Source organism: Pseudonaja textilis, chromosome 9 (genome assembly GCF_049901715.1).
Source record: "Pseudonaja textilis isolate UNSWEBS1 chromosome 9, rPseTex1.2, whole genome shotgun sequence".
In the NCBI taxonomy this organism is placed as follows: Eukaryota; Metazoa; Chordata; class Lepidosauria; order Squamata; family Elapidae; genus Pseudonaja; species Pseudonaja textilis.
This window is the reverse complement of record NC_141998.1, coordinates 10,314,509-10,337,637: the sequence shown is the minus strand read 5'-3', so window position 1 is coordinate 10,337,637 and position 23,129 is coordinate 10,314,509. Positions and strand designations below refer to the sequence as shown.

General features: G+C 37.9%; 1 protein-coding gene across 2 annotated transcripts in view; it reads left to right on the top strand.

Annotated features, from left to right (window-relative positions):
• Nucleotides 1-2,259: 2,259 nt before the first annotated feature.
• DDHD2 (DDHD domain containing 2) overlaps nucleotides 2,260-23,129 on the top strand; it is a 27,718-nt gene continuing 6,848 nt past the window's right edge. Inside the window, exons 1-14 of one of the 2 annotated variants that reach the window (XM_026717234.2) lie at nucleotides 2,260-2,383; nucleotides 4,862-5,080; nucleotides 5,991-6,181; nucleotides 8,162-8,251; nucleotides 9,977-10,097; nucleotides 11,545-11,634; nucleotides 13,696-13,828; nucleotides 14,399-14,607; nucleotides 15,840-15,907; nucleotides 16,993-17,115; nucleotides 17,844-17,939; nucleotides 19,121-19,237; nucleotides 20,608-20,763; nucleotides 22,294-22,396. In XM_026717234.2, the coding sequence (XP_026573019.2) occupies nucleotides 4,870-5,080; nucleotides 5,991-6,181; nucleotides 8,162-8,251; nucleotides 9,977-10,097; nucleotides 11,545-11,634; nucleotides 13,696-13,828; nucleotides 14,399-14,607; nucleotides 15,840-15,907; nucleotides 16,993-17,115; nucleotides 17,844-17,939; nucleotides 19,121-19,237; nucleotides 20,608-20,763; nucleotides 22,294-22,396 (1,708 nt within the window). In that variant the 5' untranslated portion in view covers nucleotides 2,260-2,383; nucleotides 4,862-4,869. The remainder of the gene's footprint in view (nucleotides 2,384-4,861; nucleotides 5,081-5,990; nucleotides 6,182-8,161; nucleotides 8,252-9,976; nucleotides 10,098-11,544; nucleotides 11,635-13,695; nucleotides 13,829-14,398; nucleotides 14,608-15,839; nucleotides 15,908-16,992; nucleotides 17,116-17,843; nucleotides 17,940-19,120; nucleotides 19,238-20,607; nucleotides 20,764-22,293; nucleotides 22,397-23,129) is intronic. The other variant, XM_087938888.1, reaches the window with a different exon arrangement.

The window sequence follows — 23,129 nt, the reverse complement described above, 5'->3', positions numbered from 1 at the left end:
GGGCGTATTACTTAGATTTCAGTCTCAAAGTCCTGCCCTGATGTCATAAGTGTTAGAAAAACTACTGAGGGGTAAATTAAACTGCTGAAGGCTGACAATCTTTGATTTTTCATCCTTTATAACCCTTACATAGAAGTTACAGATGGTGGAGAAAGATCAGCCCAGTGATCTGCCATTACAGTTAATTCTGCTTTCTGATCTAAGGGACTCCACTTCTCTTTATGCTGCTAGTAAAACAAGATTCAAGCTGCCTAATCGCATCCCTCAATATTATGGTACAGTTACTATACTTAACTTGAACAATATTGAATAAGGATGGGTAAATAGCAGTTTATTTTATTTCAATCTAAATTTCTATCTTAGAATTTTAATTTCTGTCTTAATGTCTAGACAGTTTTGTGGATTTTTTTAATTCTATGTATAGCTTTTAGTGATATGAATAGAGTGATATTCTGTATTCTGCTAGCTTATGCTTTGTTTGGTCTTTTTACTTTTAAACAGTTTGTTAATTGTTTTGTTCTATGCTCGTCTTTGATTGAAATAAAGTTTGAGTTACTGGAAAAGATCTGTCTTGGAGGACCATCTTCAATACTTTGTTTATACCTACAAGGGGATCCTCTCAATATGTCAGCATATTAGACATATTGCATGTTATAAATATGTGTGTGGATCATCACATATTCATACCTTTTAATGTAATACTTGATCAACTTCTACATTTTGATGCCATTTACTGCTTTTAACTGTAAGATGTATAAATGCCAAAGATGCACATCAGCTACAGCCATCTGCCTGCAGTAATAAGGTGCTTACAAGTGTCTGTCAAGCTGTCATTCTTCTGTCATCCAGACTTCATTCTCCATTATCCCCAACCAACATGGGCAGAATAAGCATTGTTCTCCAAGAGCATCAAACTACATTCTCCTGCTCTAGGCAACACATAATTCAGATTAGCTCTTAGTTATCTGCTTAAACAAGATCTAGCATAACCAGTGTTTTTGGATCCTGGGTCGGGAGAAACAATTCCTATTTTTAGAAGTGTTGCTCTTACAGCCAATTACGTACTGTACAACTGTCTCGTGCTTAGCCATGTGGTGGGTGACTGCATCAGTCACAAAACATTTTTTTCTAAAATGGGTTGTAGACATTGGGGGAAAAGCAACCCATTGTGCAAAACTCTTACTCAACAGTTTTATGGTATGTGAAGGGTCAGCAGGCTTCTGAATACAACTGTTTCTTCAACAGACAGGCTTATTCTTAGAATCTTTACTCTTCCAGCTAAACTTCAGGGAGTTTCCCATGCTATGAACTGTAGAACCATGGTGCTGGGTCTTGGCAATTTTCTCAGGAGTGGTCCCTGGCTTTCTCTAGAACTCATTTTAATCCCTGTCAGTGAAACTCTTATTTCTGTTCTCTTCCACTCCCTTTATAAACCACTCTTATTACAGACTTCCCTGACATTACAGAGGATTACCTGTACCAGCATCAACCTAGAACTAAGGAGACATTTCCTGACAACAATCAGTGGAACAGCTTGCCTCCAGAAGTTGTTAAAGCTCCAATACTGGAGATTTTTAAGAATTAGACAACCATTTGTTTGAAATGGTATAGGGCTTCCTGGCTGAGCAGGGGCTTGGACTAGAAGACTTCCAAGGCCCCTTCCAACAGTTATTCTGTTTTGACATTTAAGAAAAAATGTACAAAGGAAAGGTGAATGTCTATGGAGATTCTTCAATCATCCATGTCATGATAGTCCCAAAGATGCTTTTTTCAAAAGGCAACTGGACTTTGTTTTTTGGTATTTTTAAAAAACTTTTCACTTCTCCTCCAACAAGTTTCTTCAATTCTGACTTCAGAACTGAGGAAGCTTCTTGGATGAAAAAGCCAAACTCTCCAAGGAAGCCCCAAGTCCACCTGCCTTTTGAAAAAGCACCTTTGGGACAGAAGGAAAGCTGAGTTAATAAAGAGGGACTCTACTTTCATGCTCTGCCTGGAAGGGGGTGAAAGTGGAGCGTACAACCTGGATGGAACCCTAGGATTGGCTCTGGCCCCGCAAAGCGCTGGGTTCTGAAGACTACCCGAAGAAACGTGTCGACCCTACCCCGCCCTTCCTTCTTCCCCACCCTGTTCTGCCCTCGCCAGGGGAAGGTGCCCTGAAGCCTCCAAGGGGCGGAGCTTCGGAGCCCCGCTGGCATCGCCCAGCACAAATCCGCATGGCGGGGAAACTGACCAGAGGCCCTGTCCCTTCTTTTAGGCCCCGCCTCCTGGGCGGGGCCATCGCTCGGCGTTCGCCCGCCCACCTTCAACGGCCGCCGCGTCTGTCAGTAGCCGCGGCGGCCGTGGCGGTGAGGAGGAGCCTGCTTCTCGGGCTCTCGCGACCCGGGTGAGGCACTTTTAGCCGGGGCCGGGTGGCTACTCTGGCGCCGGAGAGAGAGAGGGAGAGAGAGAGAGAGAGAGAGAGAAAGACTGGGGGATGGGCGGTAGAAGAGGGATAAATTATACCTTCTCTGGGTTGGCGTTTTCAGACGTTTAATGGGGTGCGTGTGGGGAAGGGATGCGGCTCTCCTCCGCCTGGCCGAGGAAGGAAGGGGCTGGTCATGTGGGGTAGCGACCTTGGATGGAGGTCCCCGGAGATGCTTGTCAGGGGCAAAATGCTGAGGAAACGATCTGTGTGTGTGTACGTGTTGTACAAAACCATCAAGCTCTTCCCTGGGATTCCTTTTGGTTTTCCTTGTGGTTCCCTCCTTTCTTTATTGAATGCCTGTCAACGTTGCCCAGGCACAAAGGAGCGTTGTAACTGGCACCACATTTAACTCTTGCCTTTGGGGGGTGGGCGGAGCTCAGGGGCTCCCACCTGTGGACCCCACCCCCTTTCATGGCTCCTGAGAGGTGGGCTGTGGGCAGACGACCAGAACCCAGGTCTTTTCCAAATCTGCCCAGGTTTGGATTTCCAAGGCTGGCTATCTAGAATGGGAGGAAATAAATGGGGATGGGGGCAGGGAGACCCCTGGAGAGAAGAGGCTCCGGCTGCCCGCCCAACTGCTTCATTTCTTTACTGAAAAGTCATGGGTCATCCACTAGGCAAAGGCTTGGCTGTAGGCGTGACCTCTGGAGAAGCTCCTCAGAAGCTGATGGATCAGATGCAGGAGAAAAAGTGGAAACCGTATTTAGCAAATACGGTTGGATGGTTGCCAGGGTTGCAAGGAGACCTTGAATGGGGCTTTGGTGCCATCAACAATGGCTGGGAGTGGGCACATGCCAATGTGACAGAAGGATGTTTCTTTCAGCTCCTTCTCCAGGCTGAATCCATCACATTGTGTGCTGCCACTGCTGAGCACAATGTCTTTGATGAAGCTGGGAGCAAGAATTTGTAAATGTCCACATTTTCCATATTTATCCACATTTATCATTGGGCTATTGCCAGCGAAAGCCTACCCTTCAATGGGACCAGGAAATTGGTGTTTCACTTATGTTGCAAACTATAAATTTGTCAATTGTATGATCAGTTAGCATAGTGTGTGTAAATCACACCCTGATTTTTCATAAAGATCTGGAGTATCGCAGATATTTGGGTACCATATTAATACTGAAGGTCTCACTGTAAATATCACTATAGAAAAATGATATGGGAGAAATAGTTCAAAAAATCTGAAGGACCCTGCAGAAATAACAATCATTTAATTTAAGCATAATCTGTAGTGACAAAAAATAAAAATTGAATTAGTGAGACAGTGCACAGTTAGAAATGTAACATTTCCAGAAATGAGATGCAATGAGTACTGTCTCCTCCCCTTTAAAAAAGAAAACATATTTTTGGAAGGGAAAAAATGAAATCTGTCCACTCCTGAATTTTTAACAGCTTTACAGAGTTAGCTATTTTGTTACTTTATAAAGTATATGATTTGTAGTTGAGTTGCTTCCCAAAGTTGTTTGTTATGTAAACTTTGAACTCTTAAAGTTTGAGTTATATATAGATTGTTTTTTGTTACAAATGAAGTTATAAGTTTCTAAACTCTGAATCATGTGGTATCTTTTAATTTTGTTACTTCAGGAGAAGCAGGCAAAAAATTGAATAGAAAACAAAATTAACACCAATTGTTAATTTTCAGAAAAAGAGCAGACAAATTATTAAAGACACATTTTTTGGCACATGAAGCATTGTTTAATGAGATCAGTGTTGCTTGACTCCAAATAAACTGGATGCTGCCAAAATTAAATTCAATCAGTAGATGTTCTTTGTTCATCTTTAATTTTTTTTGTGGGCACGGGGGTAATTGTGGAGCCCTTAGTTGTTAAATGTTAAAATGTTCCTTGTTGAGGAAAATATATTAAGATGTATAGTCCACATGTATGTGAAATGCAGAGTTGAGTATTAAAGTCATTTTGGATTGTTGCTAAGGATAAAGTATTATTCCGTGTTTTTATAAAACACAATTTACGTGCTGATCTTGTGCATATTTGAAAGTACAATCTAGTGAACTCAGGAGCAACTTTTTTTTGTGTAGGATTGTATTATTAGCTTAGTTTCAACAAAGATATGTGAATTAGACACGGGTGCAACTAGTTGAGCTAAAATTACATATGTTTGCTCGTTCCAGCCTTGCTTGGTAATAAGGTTGTTGAGGTTGTCCATATCTATATATTTGTAGATGGTTCCAGGGGCTTTTTTTAAAAGTGAGTCATCTGCAGTTGTTGTTGGTTCATTTGCAACTTTTTAGTATTATTTCTTTCTCAATTCTGACAAAAAAACACTATTGATCTTTTCACAAAAAATAATAAGCTTTTACTGAGAAAAATATGAATTAAGTTTTTAACATGATTTTTTTTTGGCTTGTTTGCTTCATTTTCATGTTTGTACCAGGCAATATAATGTCCACAACAGAGCAACAATCAACAGAGGCCTCTCCATCTGCTAATTCAAATTCATCCACTTACTACGAAGCTGTAGAAGCAGAAGCAGCCAATAAATATGAACCTGTTTCTCCTCACTGGTTTTACTGCAGGACGGTAGATTCCAGAGAGAAATGGATTCCCTTCAGTGAACAAGATTCAGAGAAGTTGGAAACAGCTTATCAGTCTAGTAAGTAGAAACGTGATATCCCCCCAAAATTATGCAGTTAATTCTGCATTTTAATAGTTGCTGGGTGATGTGATTTAATTCTCAGTTCCATTATGTTGGGAGAAAATAACTAAAGCAAAAGCTTAGTACTCTCTACATCTTGTTGGATTGTAATTCTTTTCTGTTGAGAAACTCTTGTCTAGGCAGAAAGGAGGGGGGGCGTCAAATAGGGTACTATCTTGATTCATTGTGCAGCCACAAAAAGCATAAGCCTGACCCTTCCCAAATTCCATGAATCTTTATGTGGTTGTTCCTGGGGAAGCCAAGTAGTCTGGAGAGATTCTTGACACCATGAAATGTTGATTGGGACCTTTTACAAGTGGATCTGGTTGCACTTCAGCTTTACCCAGTGTAGCCAGTGATAATGAGTGATGGCAACTAAAGTTCATCGATAACTGGTAACTGTATCTTCTCTACCCTGTGCAGAGTCCGTGTCTTCCCTATATCACAAATGCATGAAAATAAATAAACCACAGTTATGAGATACAGACATTCTCAGGCTAGATCAGCCATCATTTAAACTGGAAATCTACAGTACATTATATATAAAATTAAGGTTTCCAGGGTATCAGGAAAAGATAAAATGAATGGACAAATACAACTATAGGACACAACGGAGGGACAAGACATCTGCCACTTGCCTTCTGATGTATTTTTTGTAAATATGATCCAGTGTATTTTCCTGGACATTTTCCCATCTAGATAATGTGTCTTCTAAAAATAATAATAATATGGTTGTCAACTGTATGAATTTTGACTTAGAGATCCTCCACACACGCCTACATCTTTGTATTCAGTTTTGGCCTTTTCCTTTTAACAAAGCCCTATTAATAGTACGCAGCTACTATCATGGTTACCCTTTGTTCTGTAGGCAAACATTGCAAGGAGCTAATTGTGCCGACCGAAGGGGGACGGTATGATGTCCACTTAAAGAAGAGGGTGCGCTATGCTGTTTACTGGGAAGAAGCTGAATCGGAAGTAAGACGCTGTACTTGGTTTTATAAGGGCGATAAAGACAACAGATACATTCCATATCCTGAAAACTTCAGTGAACAGTTAGAGGTAATGTTGATTAAGAACATGAGTCATATTCTTGATTGCATCACTTTTATTTCTGGCAAATCTTTCTGATTTCCTTGGGAATGCCCTTCACACTTTCCAGGAGCTGGTTGTGGGGGACATTGTGACCAGGATCTCTTATATAATTTGGAAATATAAATATCAGTCAAGAAACTTCCATTAGACTTATAGTGCTGTGTGGACTAGTTCTTTCTGTGATACTTTTTCATCCTGCCACATGTTCCCACTTCCCTGGAAAGAAAATATTTCTTCCACAGAACATGTGGTAAGAGCTGTTACCTCTATTTATTTTGTTAAGTGCGGTAGCAATAGCAATATGACTTAGACTTATATACCACTTCATAGTGCTTTACAGCCCGCTAACCAGTTTACAGAGTCAGCAGATTGCCCCCAACAATCTGGGTCGTTTTACCAACCTCAGAAGGATGGAAGGCTGAGTCAACTTTGAGCCAGTCAGGAGCCAGTCTCCTCGCAGTGAGCAATCAGCCTGCAATACCTCATTTTAACCAATACACCACCATGGCTCTCTAGTGGGTAAATAACCGGGCACCACTAAATTAACAAAACCGCTGCCCTGAACCAAATCGGGATCCCTCCAAGGACTGCTCTTTTAAATTCTAAAATATTTTACTAACTTTAGGGTTTTGGAGACCACATTCATGAATCAGCTGTTTTGAATCTAATTTAGTCCTTGGTCATTCAGCTCTTTCCGATCCAAAGGGGACTGGGAAGGCCTTTTAAATTGAAATATTTGGATTGTATGAGAGCTGCCTCTTCAGCAGTCCCCTCCATCACATTGGAGCAGTTGGATCCTCTTAGTTACTGGTAGTTTTCCTTCTCTTTGTTTCATGACCAAGTTAATTTGGTATTGTCTGCAAATGCCAATTAAAAAAAAACAGTCTTGACTTTGCAAGATACCTTGCCCTTCTGCTTTGCTTTTTAGAACCTAACATATGGTGACCACTACACTGCAAGGAATAACGTGTGGCTTACTTGATATATCTATCTACCTCAGGATAGCTCATATTCCAATTTCTTGCTGCATTGTATTCTTTGAGTCCCTTTTACCTTACAAAATACCTCTTCATTCTGGATTTTTGTTTGGAAGCTAGGACAAGTCTACCCAAATCCTTTGAGTGGGAGATGACATTTTAGGACAAATTCATTGTGATGAATTTGAGAACTGAGGGTAACAGTAAGAGATACACATTTTTCTCTGTTAACCTTCATCTAGTTACAGTATATATTATTCCTAGATACTAATTAGTTGATATTCTGGATAAGCATCATAGTTTCAGAAATGCTTTTATTACCTCCATCAGCTGAGTTTGAACAGAAACATTTGTTTGATAGTAGGCAGTACATTTTGTAGTATGTTCCAGTTGGAAATTGAAAGCATGCAAATCTAACTCGTGGATTCTGATATCTAATGATATGAAGCTGAACTAAAACCTTAAGTCTTATATTTTGTGAATCAAAATATAAATTGCTTCCAAAGTAATGAAAGTGGAATCAAACCATTTGAAATAGTAATCCATACAAACAAAAAAATAAGTAATAACTTCTCTACAGACAATTATCATGATTAGTGAAGAAGAAAATCTCGTTATGTCTAACATGCAAGCAATTTGATTTCTTGTTTTTTTTAAACTATAGCTGTAGTCTTGTTGAACAAACATGAAACCTTATTAGAGAACACTGCATGGAAAACAAGGCCTATTTTCCTTCCCTTTCCCTTTCCTCTCCTCTCTCCATTCCATTCCATTGTCTCTGTGTACATCTTCTGTTTGACCTGTGAATGTAGAGAGGATGATATTGACAGTCATTTGCAGCACTTTTGGCTTTATGTAATTATTTAGAGTAGTCAACTCTGAGTAAAATTTACACAGAGTTAGATTTTTATATTGTAAAAGTAAAAAACATGTTAACTCTCACAATATTCTATTCTGGTTTCCTTTGAAGGACACTTATATGATTTGTGTGACCTTAGATGAATGGAAGAAGAAATTGGAATCTCCAAACAGAGAAGTAATCATATTACATAACCCAAAGGTATGGTAAAGTTGATGGTTTTCTCTTCCCAAGAAACATGTTGCTGTTCTTAATAATTTGAATTGTATTAAGGAAACTTCTGAAAGTTTCCATAATACAACACAAGCTTTTGTGTGCCCAAGGAATAGCTGGGGTGGAAGGGAAGAATTTTCCTGTGTGTAGGCCAAGATATACTTTATTTTCGTTAGGAAACATCTCTTAATGGTCTGTGATGTTGCCCAAGGTCATAAGCTTTCCAATTGCAGATAACAAGCTTAGAAAAGCATGTTAGAATTACATCTGGCAGTTTATAGAGGTATTGTAAGAAAAGTAGAAGGAAAGTGTTTTATGTATACATCCTTGAGCTCCTGAATGAGGTCTTGCATGACTCTTGTACATTCTACATTAAATTAAAACTAAATTAAAAAAATAAATTAAAACTAATTAAATTAAAATGTTTGATAAATTGGAGTGAGATAATATCTTGCTCAGCATATGTACAGTATATATTTTCTTATATTTTCCTTATTTTGTACTAAGGATATTGAGAAGGGAGAGAAATTATATGGGGCATGTTAGAAGAGGATAAATATACTCCATTTTTAAAAGTGAACTTAGTAATTAAACTGTCTTGCAAGATTCTAGGAAAAGAGTTGGCAACCTATGGTACTCAAATGAGCTGTCTGAGCTATATAGGTATTCCTCAACTTACAACAGTTCATTTAGTGACTGTTCAAAGTTACAGCAGCACTGGAAAAAGTGCTGCTGTATGATGATTTTTCACACTTATGACCATTGCAGGATTCCAATCCTATGTGATCAAAATTCAGACACTTGGCAACTAACACATATTTATGATGGTTGCTATTTCCTGGGGTCATGCCCTTTTGTGACCCTCTGACAAGCAAAGTCAGTGTGGGAATCCAGAGTCATTTAACAACCATGTTACTAACTTATCAACTGCAACAATTAACTTACCAAGCGTGACAAGAAAAGTCATATTATGGGGCAAAGTTCACTTAACAACTGTCTCACTTAGCAACAGAAATTTTGAGCTCAATTGTGGTCGTAAGTTGAAGACTACTTGTACGCCTGACAGCTATAGTTCCTCCCATCCCCAGGGACATGGCCAATTGGGACAGATGCTAGGAAGTGTAGTTCAGCAATGTCTGGATTGCTATAAGTTGCCTACTATAAGTTATACTACTACTAACCTAGTAGGACAAGAGCAAAGAGGATTCTTTTTCTTCTAAGGATCCTCAGGTCAGCTGAGGTTGCTTTCTTTCAAAGAGTTGGTTTCTATTAAACTTTGAGCTTTTTTATTGTGACTCAATGTCTGTGGAATGCTGTAGCTCTCTCAAGTGGTTTCTTTCCATTGTTCTTTGGTCTCATGTTGGAGACCAACAAAAATTTGTATTTTTAGCTCTGCCAGGCTTTGGGAAATGACTGGGAGGCAGAAGTTCTGTTTACTGTTTTTAAATGGATTTAAGAAATATTTGAATAAATGTAGCTGTTTCATAACCTGCCCTTGGAACACTGTCAATTGCCTCTCTGCAGTGTTACAAAAATCAAAGCACAACATAATCAGTAGCAGGAGGCTGAAAGCTGCTGCATGGTTGGTGTCTGTGTGCCATTAGGATTTTCTTTAGTTTCTTTGCTTAGTTACAGAGATCTTTATTAATGCTTGTCTCCATTTTGTTATAAGATTAATTGATCTGATTTGTTTTTCTTTTTTTCCCCTTTAAGTTAATGGTGCATTACCAACCAGTAACAGTTACAGATGACTGGGGTGTGAGTCCTGCAGAACAAGGCCGGCCAAGGACTGTGAAGAGAGGAGTGGACAACATATCTGTTGAAATCCCTCATGGTGGATAATTATTTTCATCTTTGTTTGGAACACTCTTTCCTTCTTTTAATATGCTTTTGCTCGAGTGCTCAGGGATTATTTACATTACATATTTTTAGAAAATTATTCTGAGCAAGATTATTAAGAGTAAAGAGAACAGAGGAAAGGAACAGCGGTAGCAGAATCTTAAAACGTTTTTATTTAAAGTATATTTATGCATGTAGTATGACTGTTTTACTATTATCCTTCTCATTTTATACTACCTTCTCTTCTTGGTATTATTATGGTTATTATTAGAAGGGAAACTCATCAGATTTGCAGATGACACTAAATTGGCAGGAATAGCCAACACCCCAGAAGGCAAGTTCAGGATCCAAAATATTGACAGACTTGAACAATGGGCCCTATCCAAAAAAATGAAATTTAATGTGGAAAAAAACAAGGTTTTATACCTGGGCAAGAAAAACCAAAGGTACAAGTACAGATTAGGTGAAACCTGGCTCAAAAACAGTAGCAGTGGTAAGGACCTTGGAGTCCTAGTGGACAATCACTTAAACATGAGCCAGCAGTGTGTAGTAGCAGTTCAAACAAACTAATACATCCTTGGTTGTATAAACAGAGGCACAGAATCAAAATTACATGAAATATTAGTACCGCTTTATAAAGCCTTAGAAAGACTATACCTGGAATATTGCATCCAGCTTTTGTCAGCACATTACAAAAAAGATGTTGAGATTTTGGAACAGGTGCAAAGAAGAGCAACTAAGATGATTAAAGGCCTGGAGACTAAAGCATATGAAGAATGATTGCAGGATTTGGGTTTGCCTAGTTTAGAGAAAAGAAGGACTAGGGGGATATGATAGCAGCATTCTAGTATTTGAGCGGCTGCCACAAAGAAGAGCGGGTCAATTTGTTTTCCAAAGCACCACAGGACAGGACAAGCAACAATGGATGGAGACTAATCAAGGAGAGAAGCAATCTGGAATTAAGGAGAAACTTCCTAACAGTGAGGACAATTAGCCAGTGGAACAGCTTGTCTCCAGAAGTTGTGGGTGCTTCATCACTGGAGGTTTTTTGGAAAAGACAGGCAGATACTCGTCTGAAATGATATAAGGACTCTTGCTTGAGCAGGGTTTGAACTAGAAGACTTCCAAGGTCCCTTCCAGCTATATTGATTATTCTGTTGTTTTGCATATACCTTGAGAGCTTCTGCACTGGAGACAAATTCCTTGTGTGTGCAATCACACTTGGCCAAATTAAGCTATTCTGTTCCATTCCTTTCCATCCTCATCCACATTCCATTCCACTGTAAAAATAATATCAACTGGAATAATCTTGAATAGTATCGAATGTTTCATCTAATTCCAGCATTTTTAATTTTCAAAAAACTAAGACACTCCAGATATAATAAGATTTGGTATCTTTTTGGAAACAACACCCTGAGTAGGTTCTTGGTTGTTTGTTTCAGGGGAACCAACGCAAATTGATCATTTAGTTTTTGTTGTTCATGGAATTGGACCAGCTTGTGATATTCGATTCCGGAGTATTGTTCAATGTGGTAAGTGCAAAGAAGAAAAGTTGCTGGCTCTGCATCCCCAAAAGGAATTGGTGTGTGTTACATGGACAGATGTTATTACCATGACCTTTAACCATATAAAGCCAGGTTTTACTAAATTTGTCCTCCTATACAAGTGGATGCTAAGTTATTTGCAGACCTGAGTTACTAATACAGATGACCCTCGACTTAATATCAGGATTAAGTCAGGATTTTGGTTGTATCAGGATTTTGGTTGCTAAGCAACATGGTTTTTAAGGGAGTTGTACTCAATTTTGCTATTTTTGGGGCATGGTTTTTAAGCAAATCACTGCAGTTAAGTGAATCTCACAATCATTAAACATATCTACCCCCCCCCCAATGATTTTGCTCATTGGAAGCCAACTAGGCAGGTGAAGATCACATTACCCCGGCATAAATATATGCCAGTTGTCGAGCATCTGAATTTTGATCACATGACGATGGAGATGCTGCAATGCTCGTAAGTGTAAAGGCTTTTCCTAAGCCATTTTTTTCTGTTTGAACAATCACCAAATTAAGTTGATGACTACCTGTACATGCCTACTGATATATACCAATGCTTTTTAGTTTTATTCCTCAACAATTAAAGGTTTAGCATTGTTATCATAATAAACTTGGTAAGAGATTTTGATGTTGGGAAATCATTTATTTATTTCTACTGTTGCAATTACCTGGAGATGAGCCAGATTCCAAAGAAAGATGTGCCCAAATGATAATGGCTGCTTCATATTGGGGAGCTCTCAATTACATGGGATTCTTTTGTTGGGAATTATTTGAGAATTAATTTTACAACATCCTTAAAACACATTTTACTATGACATAAAGATTGTGTTTCTTGTTGACTGTGAACCAGGAAAGCTTATGACTCAAAATTTGCGAAAATATAAATTACATTGTGTTAAGATAAGCATCAATAAATCTTGACTAGTATTGTAGGAGGTGGGACGTGAGCAATGACATCCTTTGCAGTGACAGGTTCTCCAAGGTAATGTTTACATAATGCTATTAACATTTTAAATGAAGAAGCAGTTGAAGCAGTTGCTTGGACATTTCCCTTTTTCACAATGAATCTAGCATTCTAAGGTTAATGAGTTTCAAGACCATCTTGTCCTATTGCACAAAATGGTCCCACTGCATAGATTGCATAAAATGGATTGAATAAGTATGGTTTGGAGGGGCAACTACATTAGTGAAGTAACCTTGCTATAGAAGCTACCTGTACAGTAACATGCCAATGGTGTGGCTTCTAAGGGGGACTTCTTACAAGTCTTCTGAGAAAATGTATCTGTGGAAATGCTAAATTTCCAGAATCATAACTGGAGAGAAGAACAAGAATCAGGCAATTGCTGCTACTGCTAGGACTAACAACTTCTTTTTTTAATAAATATATGAGTTATGAACTGCTTACAGAGCCAGTTTGATGTTGTGGTTTACAGGAACCAGATAGGAATTGTTGAAGTCTAGTCCCGCCGTAGGCACAAATCCAGCTGAGGGACTTGGGGCCAGTTCTTATCTGTCAGCCCAAGGGAGATGATGAGCAAACCATTTCCCAAAAAATGTTGCTAAGAAAACTTCATAGGCATCTCTATGAGGTAACCAGGAGCCAAAATTGATTTGAAGACACATTTTTTACAAACACTTTAGGACTACAGTAGATGAAATGTAGAAAAGGCTTGTCTCTGCATCTATTGTGTTTGTTCACCCTAAAAATAAATTGGAACAGTCTGGTATAGAAACCAGACTGACTTCTAGTCTCCCCTTAGGCAGGAAAGCTAGCTGGGTTACTTTGGCCAATCACTCTGTCTTAACCCAACACACCTTTTTTGTTCGCTGTTGTGCCTTGAGTTACTTGTAACGAGGTGGAATAAAAATCTAATCAGCAAACAGTGCTGAGAAAGAGGAATTGATCCATTCTTCCTGTTCCGTTTTCTCATTTGAGTCTAATTCCAGTCTTGCCAGGAAATTGAATTTTCCTTCCCCATTGTGAAGTGTGCAGTAATAGCTACTTTGGTTCAAAAATAGTGTCTGCTGCTTCTTTTCCAGTCAACGACTTCCGCAGCGTTTCCTTGAACATGCTCTCAGCCCATTTCAAGAAAGCTCAGGAACAACAACGGATTGGTCGAGTTGAATTTATTCCAGTGAACTGGCACAGTACTTTACATACAGGAGTAGATGTGTAAGTACATTTTGCAATGCTTCTGTATGGGTTGATGATAGCCTGAGATCAAATATATTTTTCATTTCATAAAATGCTACAATTGTAACTGGTAAGAGCTGGCAATAAAGATAGAGTCTCTGCATTTTAGACTTTTAGGGAATCTATACAATGTATATAAAACAGATCTGATTTCCTTAGTCCCAGAGGTTGATATGTTACCTCACTCTTCCAGACCTGTGATCTGTGACCCAAGCCAAGCCAAGCCAAGCAACTAATTATCCTTTCTTTGTGTAGTTAGATGTAGGCATTACAAACAATTAATTTGCAAGTCAATTCTCATGTTGTTTTGGAAGTTCATTGAATTCAGTTGTGCTTATGGGTTAATAAAACCAATCACAAGAGTCCTTTAATATTTTTATAAGTGAATTTTATTTTGATACAGCTTTTGTTGTGAAGCCTCCTTACAATTACCAAAACTGAAATGGCAGAATATAGAAGTTGGAATACTAAGAGGAAAAATGACAATGGTCACTGGGAATTGTTTAAATCACTGTTCTTTCTAAATGTCCTTCTCTCCTTTACTCACAGAAATTTGGAGAGAATCACCTTGCCAAGCATCAACCGCTTACGTCACTTTATCAATGATACCATCCTGGATGTTTTTTTCTACAACAGTTCTACCTACTGTCAAACCATTGTAGATACAGTTGCATCAGAAATGAACCGGATCTACCTGCTCTTTTTAGAGAGAAATCCTGATTTCAAAGGAGGTGTCTCCATAGCTGGCCATAGCTTAGGTATAATTATTTTTCTTACTTTGATGCAAAGCCTATCAGCATACAGTATGTTATTTACAATATAATGGACTAGAAATGTTTTGGATTCTTCGATCAACATAGAAAAAAATTTCCAGAGAGAGCCCAATATATGCATGATTGTCGTGAATTAATTTACAGTTGAAACATACAGATCACAGGAAAAAGAAGAATTAAAACCAAATACATTGTTTTAATCAAGTATTAAGGATCTTGAGCAATTCATAGTAGAGTCTTTGTTTTGCATTCAGATGATCCCAAATTCAGTCTCTGACCTCTCTAGGTAGGGCTAGGAAAAATGTTGCTGAAAATCCCAGGTGACTACATCTTGGTAATCTAGTCCAGGGGTCCCCAACCTTGGTGCCATGGCCCATGGACTGCAGAAACAGCATACAACATGTGTGAGCAGCGGGCGAGCTTGTGCACACATGTTCCATTTGTTCACACAAATGGAGCTGCATGTGCGAGCTTGCCAGCTGCATGCACAGAATCCTTCTCCCCTCCACTGGTCCACAAAGCTGGAAAGGTTGGAGAATGCTGGTTTAATCAATAATGGCCTTATTTGGTGTAAGGACTTGTAAAATCATTTCATTTGGATTACCTTATGGTAAAATGTAAGATGGGCAGCCTATAAATTTTATAAGTCAATAAATAATCTGGGAATGAACTCTGCTATTAAAATATATATAGAACAGGACAAACTGGATCACTTATTACCTATTCCACTTAAAATCCATTTAAAATCTTGTATTGAAAGTAGATCTTTGTGTTTCTGGGATGCAGCATCTCTTGGGGTTGACTTTTCAGAATGTAATGTACGAAGTTTTTTTTGCCAAGATTAAACATTTGCAGGGCTGGGAGATTTGTTCCTTTCCTTGCATTTTTATGTGTAGTGGGTGATATACTGATAATACATTTCTGTATAGCAAAAAATAATAATTAGAACATAAACTTTTGAAGGGGATTTGTCTTTTTTTATACAAAGTTAAAAAAAATCCTTGAGAATAAGATTCCTAGGTTATAGATTTTTTAAAAAAAACTAATTTCTTCCACTTTCCAAATTGTAAAATCAATAATTTCTCCATAATTCTTCTAACAATAATTATGGATCTATATTTTATTTGAGAAGGTTGAAAACTTTTGGCAAGTTCTGATACCCCCTATTTGTGATATTCTCCAAGCATTGATACTTGCTCATGAAGTTCTTTTCTTAGGGTCTCTTATATTATTTGATCTTCTCACAAATCAGAAATGGACACCTGATGAACAAGAAAAAAAAGAGGTACATGATTGCATTTATTCTTTTTTTTTAATAAAGTTTTATTGTTTTTAAGACAAACTTAGACAAACACAACGTAAAAACATCAAGCCATCTTCCATATATCTACATACAGTGTGTCGGTTGGTTTACAAATTGTTTTGTGCTTCCACTTCATAGTCTTCATAGTCTTCACTTACAATTACATTGTATATGTTCTCGTATTGTCAATCAAATATTCCTAAATACATTAATATAATTGTTAATCAATCATTTGACTATACTATTATTCATTGAATAATAGCATTTATTCTGTTGTTTCAGATAATTCAATTTGCGATAAGCCCAATTTTACTGATATTTTCATAGTGTACTTTCATTTAGCCAAGATAACTTTTTAATCTTTAGAAATACTGTCAGGTAATCCTGGGAGAAGAACCATAGTATAGTCTATGGAGATTCCCAGTCATCCAGGTCATGGTTGTCCCAAAGGTGCTTTTTCAAGAGGCAACTGGGATTTTCTGGTTTTCCTTTGAAAATGTTTCGCTTCTCATCCAAGAAGCTCTTCCATTCCCCACCATCCAGTCAGAATTGAAGAAGCTTCTTGAATGAGAAGCAAAACATCTTCAAAAGAAAAACCAGAAAGTCCAGTTACCTCTTGAAAAAGCACCTTTGGGACAATCCTGACCTGGATGACTGAGAATCTCCATAGACATAAAGGTTGACATGCTCCATTGATTTCTGTAGTTGTACTCCAAGCGTGATTGCACTTACATTTAACCATTTGTTTGTTTGTGTTCAATTCTATCCAATTCTTGGAGACTGCCTGGACAAGTCCCTGTGGTTTTCTTGGCAAGGTGTTTTACAACTGGCTCAAGGTCACACACTTGGTTTTCTACCTAAAAGGGTGGGGGACTAGAATTCAGAAGTCTCCTGGTTTCTAGTCTGAGGCCTTAACCATTACACCAAATAGGTTCTACAATTCAGTATTAGGAGAATCATTTGAAAAATTTCACAATTTGATCATTTATTTCAGTGATAACATTTGCATACATCCTAAACTGAAGGAAACCAGGAGCCTTAAAATCTTCTCAATTAACTTTTCACAGGGATTACAAAGACTGGTAATGGATCAGGAAGTCAACAAATCTATGAAGGACATCTTAGCAGAACTTGATCTTTCTGAATATTATGCTGTGTTTGAGAAGGAAAAAATGGACAATCGAGCATTGGTAAATGAAACTGGGGTTGCTTCTGTTACCTAGAAGCCTAGAACCCTATGGTTGCTGCTAGCTTTTATATATCTTTTATATATCTGTCTTCAGCATTGTCTCTTAAAGCAATAAAATTTAGATCAATAATTACAGAGGGTGCTCATGTGGATGAGCAATTTTTCCCATTGAATTTTTGTTTGGATCTACTTGGAGATCATCATCTAGCATATTGATGTTCAGAAGGAATAACATCCTACCTTTCCTATTTATTCATATTACTTCGGTCTTACTTTAGAACTCCAACTGCATATACAAGAATGTCCCAATCTTATATTTAAAGACAGAATTATTTAACACACACACACACACACACAAAACCATTCTGTGGTTGAATCTTTGGGGAAGCACTTTGCTTTTCCCATTCTTACTCTTTTGTAGTGTGGCATTTCAAAGCCATTGCCTCTTGGACAACAGGACTTAGTGAACTACGGAAGGTCACAGGACTTGCTTATGGAAAAGCTTATGGACTGTGACTCAGGTGTCACCTTTTCTGCAGTGTTTCCCGATTCTGGGCTTTGCTGACTCCCTTTGTTTTGTTTGGGATTAGTATGTTGGTTTTACAAAGCTGAGTTGCCTCTTGAAATTGCCATGTAGAAGGACAGCCTAAGCCCTCCCCATTCCTTCTACCTTTCTGTATTCTGTTTATAGTAGAACTGTGTTTCTGAGTGTGGAATTCTTATGTGCAGGCCTTGTGCACAGACAAGGAGCTTAAAGAGATGGGGATCCCCTTGGGACCCAGAATCAAGATCCTGCACTATTTAAGGAAGAGAAGCAACTATCAGGTATGACTTGTGTAAACCTTTGAGCCAGTGAAATGTGCATTTTTGGGGACATTGCAATAAGGTTATGCTTTGGGACATAGGACAGGTTGTATTAATTTCATCACCTAAGTCGAAAAGAATACTTTGTCACTATTCTCTTATTTTTGCTTTCTTGTCTCTACGTTGGAATTAAAAATCTGTGTTTTCTATTAGTTACAGTAGTCCTCGACTTATGTTTGCTCACTTAGTGACATTTGAAGTTACAATAGACTTCCCTGGGGATACTTATAATCTGGTTCTGAAGTTCTGCCCGTCATCCCCTGTGATCATGTGATCATGTGACTGCATGTCATGCACTTGGCAACCAGCTAATTCATGGCTAATTGCAGTGTTCCACAATCATATGACCCCATTTTACACATTTTTCCCCAAAACCAGCAATAACTTCCAGTTTTCAGCAAAAGAGGCTCATAACAAGCCATTGATTTACTTAACAACTGGGGCAAAGAAAGTCATAAAATCAAGTTGATCATGTGGTGACCAATTTTACAACTATCATGACCTACAACCTTGATGGACAGGTTCCATTATGGTCATAAGCTGAGGATTATCTGTATATATGCAGTTATCAGGCCACTCCCATATCTCTGTAGCGGTATATAATTACATGGACTGTATGTATAACCTCACTTCTCTTCTGTCATGTCCATTATATGCTAAAGAAATAAAACTCCCCATTGGTTAGTATTCCACAGCCATTGCTGTTAAGGATATGATCCTCCATAGACTTTCTAAAGTGCCTTTCAGTGCTACCTAATTGACAGCCATCATCACCAGCAAATCCCATAGTTGAAAATGTTCTCTTTGTGTTGAAGGTTTTCCATGCTTCTTGTATTCATGCTTAGGCCCTTTTCGTTCCTGATGCATTTTCCCATTGGAATCACACCACCTTCCAGTTGCTTTTCTAGATATAATGCTTTTTTTTTACATCAGTTTAACCTTTTGCTTATTCCTTTTGTTTTTTCTTAGATCATTCAATAATGAGGTTGTGGGACAATATAAACTTCTGAAGCCTTTGACATGTTCTAGGCAGAAGAATCAATAATATAATACAAATAATTGAATCCTCCTGTTGTTGAGGTAGCAGGAAATTTGAAAGCAACTGCAGATTTTTTTTAAAGTTAAAATTATTTACTTTTTAGACTTTGAGACTAACCTCTGGAGCTGCTGAGGAAGGCGGAGATGCCAATCAGGAAACATCTGCAATGCCCACATGTGCAGAAACCAGTTGCAGACATCCGGGTGTTGTAACAGGGCAGGTAACTTTAATAGACAACAGCCTCCTATTAACTGCATCATAGATATAAAGGTAGAGTTTCGCTGAGGTGTTCAGAAGGTTTAGCTGAACCAAGATAATGACCAGGCTATAAAACATACAGGATCTGTAATCACACTTCATGCAAATACTGATTGGAATAATAATTCTCTGTTCAATAAACCATGATAGCTGAATTCACACATAATATAATCTGGTGCCAGACAACCAAGATCACATAGCACAAGGGCAATTAGTGAATTCCCGAATGCTATAGAGATGCAGAGCCTTATGGTTTTGTGGTGTTTTTTCCTTTACATTTTATTTAAATCCAGTTAGTCCTCAGCTTATAACCATTTGTATAGTGACAGTTTGAGGTTACAGCAGCACTGAAAAAAGTGATTTATGACTGGCCCTTGCACTTACGGCTGTCACCGCATCCCCACGGCCACATGATCAAAATTCAGGCACGTAGCAACCGGCAGGTATTCATGATGGTTGAAATATTCCAGGGTCATGTGATCATCATTTGCAACCTTCCCAGCAGGTTTCCAGCAAGCAAAGTCAGTGGGGAAAGCTGGATTTGCTAAATGGCTATGTGATTCATTTAACAACAGCATTGATTTGCTTAAGGACCATGGCAAAAAAAAATTCGTGAAATTGGTGCTACTCACATAACAATTGTGTTGCTCAGCAATGGAAATTCTGGTCCCAATTGTGGTCCTAAGTCGAAGGCTATCTGTAATACATCAAAAAATATAATTAAAAAAATCTATAACATTTTCATAAAGTCATGCAGGCAAAAATATTACATTTATATAGATTATGTGAAGTATTTTTTTCAGACCCCTGCTGAGCCTAGACTATATTATCTCATATCAGATCCTTCCTTAAGGTGGGGGGAGAAGTATCACACTAAATGCCTATCCTTTTTATTCTTTGCTATCTTTGTTTACATTCTTTCATCCTTGCTTGCTGACTATCTCCAGCCTTTATGAGCTGCTGAATTCCACAGTTCATTATGCCAATGCACAAGCTACAAAATATTTTCCTGTTTCAGAAAATACTGTGTGTAGCTTGGAGGAGTATCTGAAAATTCTGAAGCTTTTAGATATGTCTTGAAGGGAAGATAAGGTGTTTGCTTTTTTTTTTTTTTAGCAGCATGTTTCTGTTTGGATTTTATATTATGGATGTTTTTAATTTTTGTAAGTGAGTCCCACAGATGAGTAACGATATAAAAAGGAAGCAAATTCTTGATGCGTGTTAATTGAATTGACATATGCTAGTATTTTGGATTGATGTATGGGCAGACAGACAGACAGAATGGAATTGCTTGTTCCCTGCAAACTGTCAATTCTATTTCTATTCTACCAGGTCTCTGCAAACTACCCTCAGCTTATCTACAACCCACAGATTTTTTTTGCCTTTGGCTCACCCATTGGTATGTTTCTTACTGTACGAGGCGTGAATCGGATTGATCCAACTTACACTCTGCCTACCTGCAAAGGCTTCTTCAATATCTTTCATCCTGTGAGTAGTTATCTTGTTCCTTTGTCCATGGAGTAAAAAGAGAAAATTACAGTGGGCTGCACTGCAGTTCAAATGGATCATGGCTAACTTGATTCAAGTCCTATTGAAATTGATGGGACTCAAATATGGCTAGTTTACACTGGCTCCAGTCCTTCCCATTGTTCACTGGATGGCAGATATCTGCATAATATGGAATGAGATTTTGGTTATCCACGTAACTGATGAGAAATTAACAAATCTGCCAGCCTTAGAAAAAAAAGATAAAAGAAAACTAAGAATCATAACAGAGAGATAGAATGTAGATACACCAAGGTTCTGTGGCACTTTGCTTATACACATGTATCCATCCAAATTCTACCCTGTTCAAAAGTATGTAACATTTGGAAACAATTAAAATCTTGAATCCAATCTGTAAATTATGCAGCTTCTAAATTAGACAAAGCTTAATGCGCCCTTTCTGGAGATAATCTCATCCTCTATTGGTGCTTAGGTTAACCATCCAGTGACATTAGAATTAGGATATAGGAGTCTGAAAAAGAAAGTTTACCTCTGCTACTTTTCAGTCATGGGTGGAGTTATTGATTTCTGAAGATTTATTTGTTAATTGACAACAGTCTTGCTGTTGCCTCAGAAGGTCCCCTGGGTAGCTTAATGAAAAGTGCAGCTCAATATAAAACAAAAATGACACCGTAATAATATGCAGGTATAAAAACCCAAATGGTAGTTTATATAAACCAAACAGAAAAAGATTTGCAATTTAAATCAATGTCCTCATTTTTCCCATTTTCATTAAAAAAAATCAGTGTAGAAGACAAAAAATTAAGCTTCTTTTGATAGGGATGGTTATTAACTGGTGTCAAGATAATACAGGTAGTCCTCATTTAGTGACTGTTCATAATTACGATGGTGATAAAAAGCAACTTTGTAACCAATGCTCACATTTACAGCCTTTGCAGTCGGTAAAGCAAAATAAAATTGAAATATGATAATTAGCATAGTTGTGGTTTCACTTAGCAATTGCTTTGCTTAATGAAAAGTTGCCAATTATGGTTGCTTAAATGAGGACTACCTTCAAGATTGTGCGATGGAAAGTTTTCTTCTCATAACAATATGAAATCAACTCTGAGAAGATGAATACTGCTGAGAGATGATCAGAAAAAAATGGAAATGTGTTGAAGCATCTTGAAAATAATCTTTTAAGTTTTCTAAATGAAAGAGAGGGGGGGAAATCAAAGTCAAGGAAAATAAATAAATTTAGAACAAATTAAAACAGACAAAATTGCTCTTAAAATGAGGGTTCATTGCCACTGAATTTCACAAACAAAATATTCATCAGAACTTGATATCAATCTGTAAAAAGAATCCACAAAGCCATGTGTGATCTGCAGGTTTCCCACTTCTTAAAAATAAGTAATAGTTTACTTAATTGTGGCTTTCTTTTTTAAAAAATGGTTTGCATGCTTCCTTTGGGATTAAAGGTCGTATAGAAAATGGACAGATTGTAATATCTGCAAACCCTTTGTTTTGTAGTTTGATCCAGTAGCATACAGGATTGAGCCCATGATTGTTCCTGATGTGGAATTCGAACCTATGCTGCTTCCCCACCACAAGGGCCGGAAGAGGATGCACTTAGGTAAAAAAAAAAAAACAGCAAAAGAAAGCATTGTTCCTTCTTCATCTTACATACCTTTTTATTATGAGTGATCTTCAATGAGACTCCAACTCCAGCTTTGCATGTGATGGTATGTGACCTGTATTATCCATGCGAGAATTAGGAATACAGTTGAATCAGGATGGCTGGCAGGTAACTTATCACATCCATCCTAGGATGCTTCTTCAGGTGTCCCATGGTTGCACAGGTATGAAGTCACTTTCTCAGAATTTTCCCTATAATGTATGAAGGAATGCTTACAAAGATATTCATGCTGGCTGGGGAATTCTGGGAATTGAAATCCACACAACTTAAAGTTGCCAGGGTTGAGAAACACTGATTTAGAATGACAGGCTTTTTCAATAGCAAACACTCTAGAACCTGGTCCAACTGCCTGAATACAGAGCATATAAATCCTTTCCATTCCCCACCAGTTGGTTAGAACCGAAAAAGTTTCTTGGATGAGAAGCAAATCAATTCAGTTGCCTTTAAAATAAAATCACCTTTGGGACAACCATTATCTGGATGAATGAGAACTTCCATAGACATTAGTCTAAAATGCATTTAGGTTGCACATCTACAGGTGAAACTCGAAAAATTAGAATATTGTGCCAAAGTTCATTTATTTCAGTAATGCAACTTAAAAGGTGAAAGTAATATATGAGATAGACTCATTACATGCAAAGCAAGCTAGTTCAAGCCGTGATTTGTCATA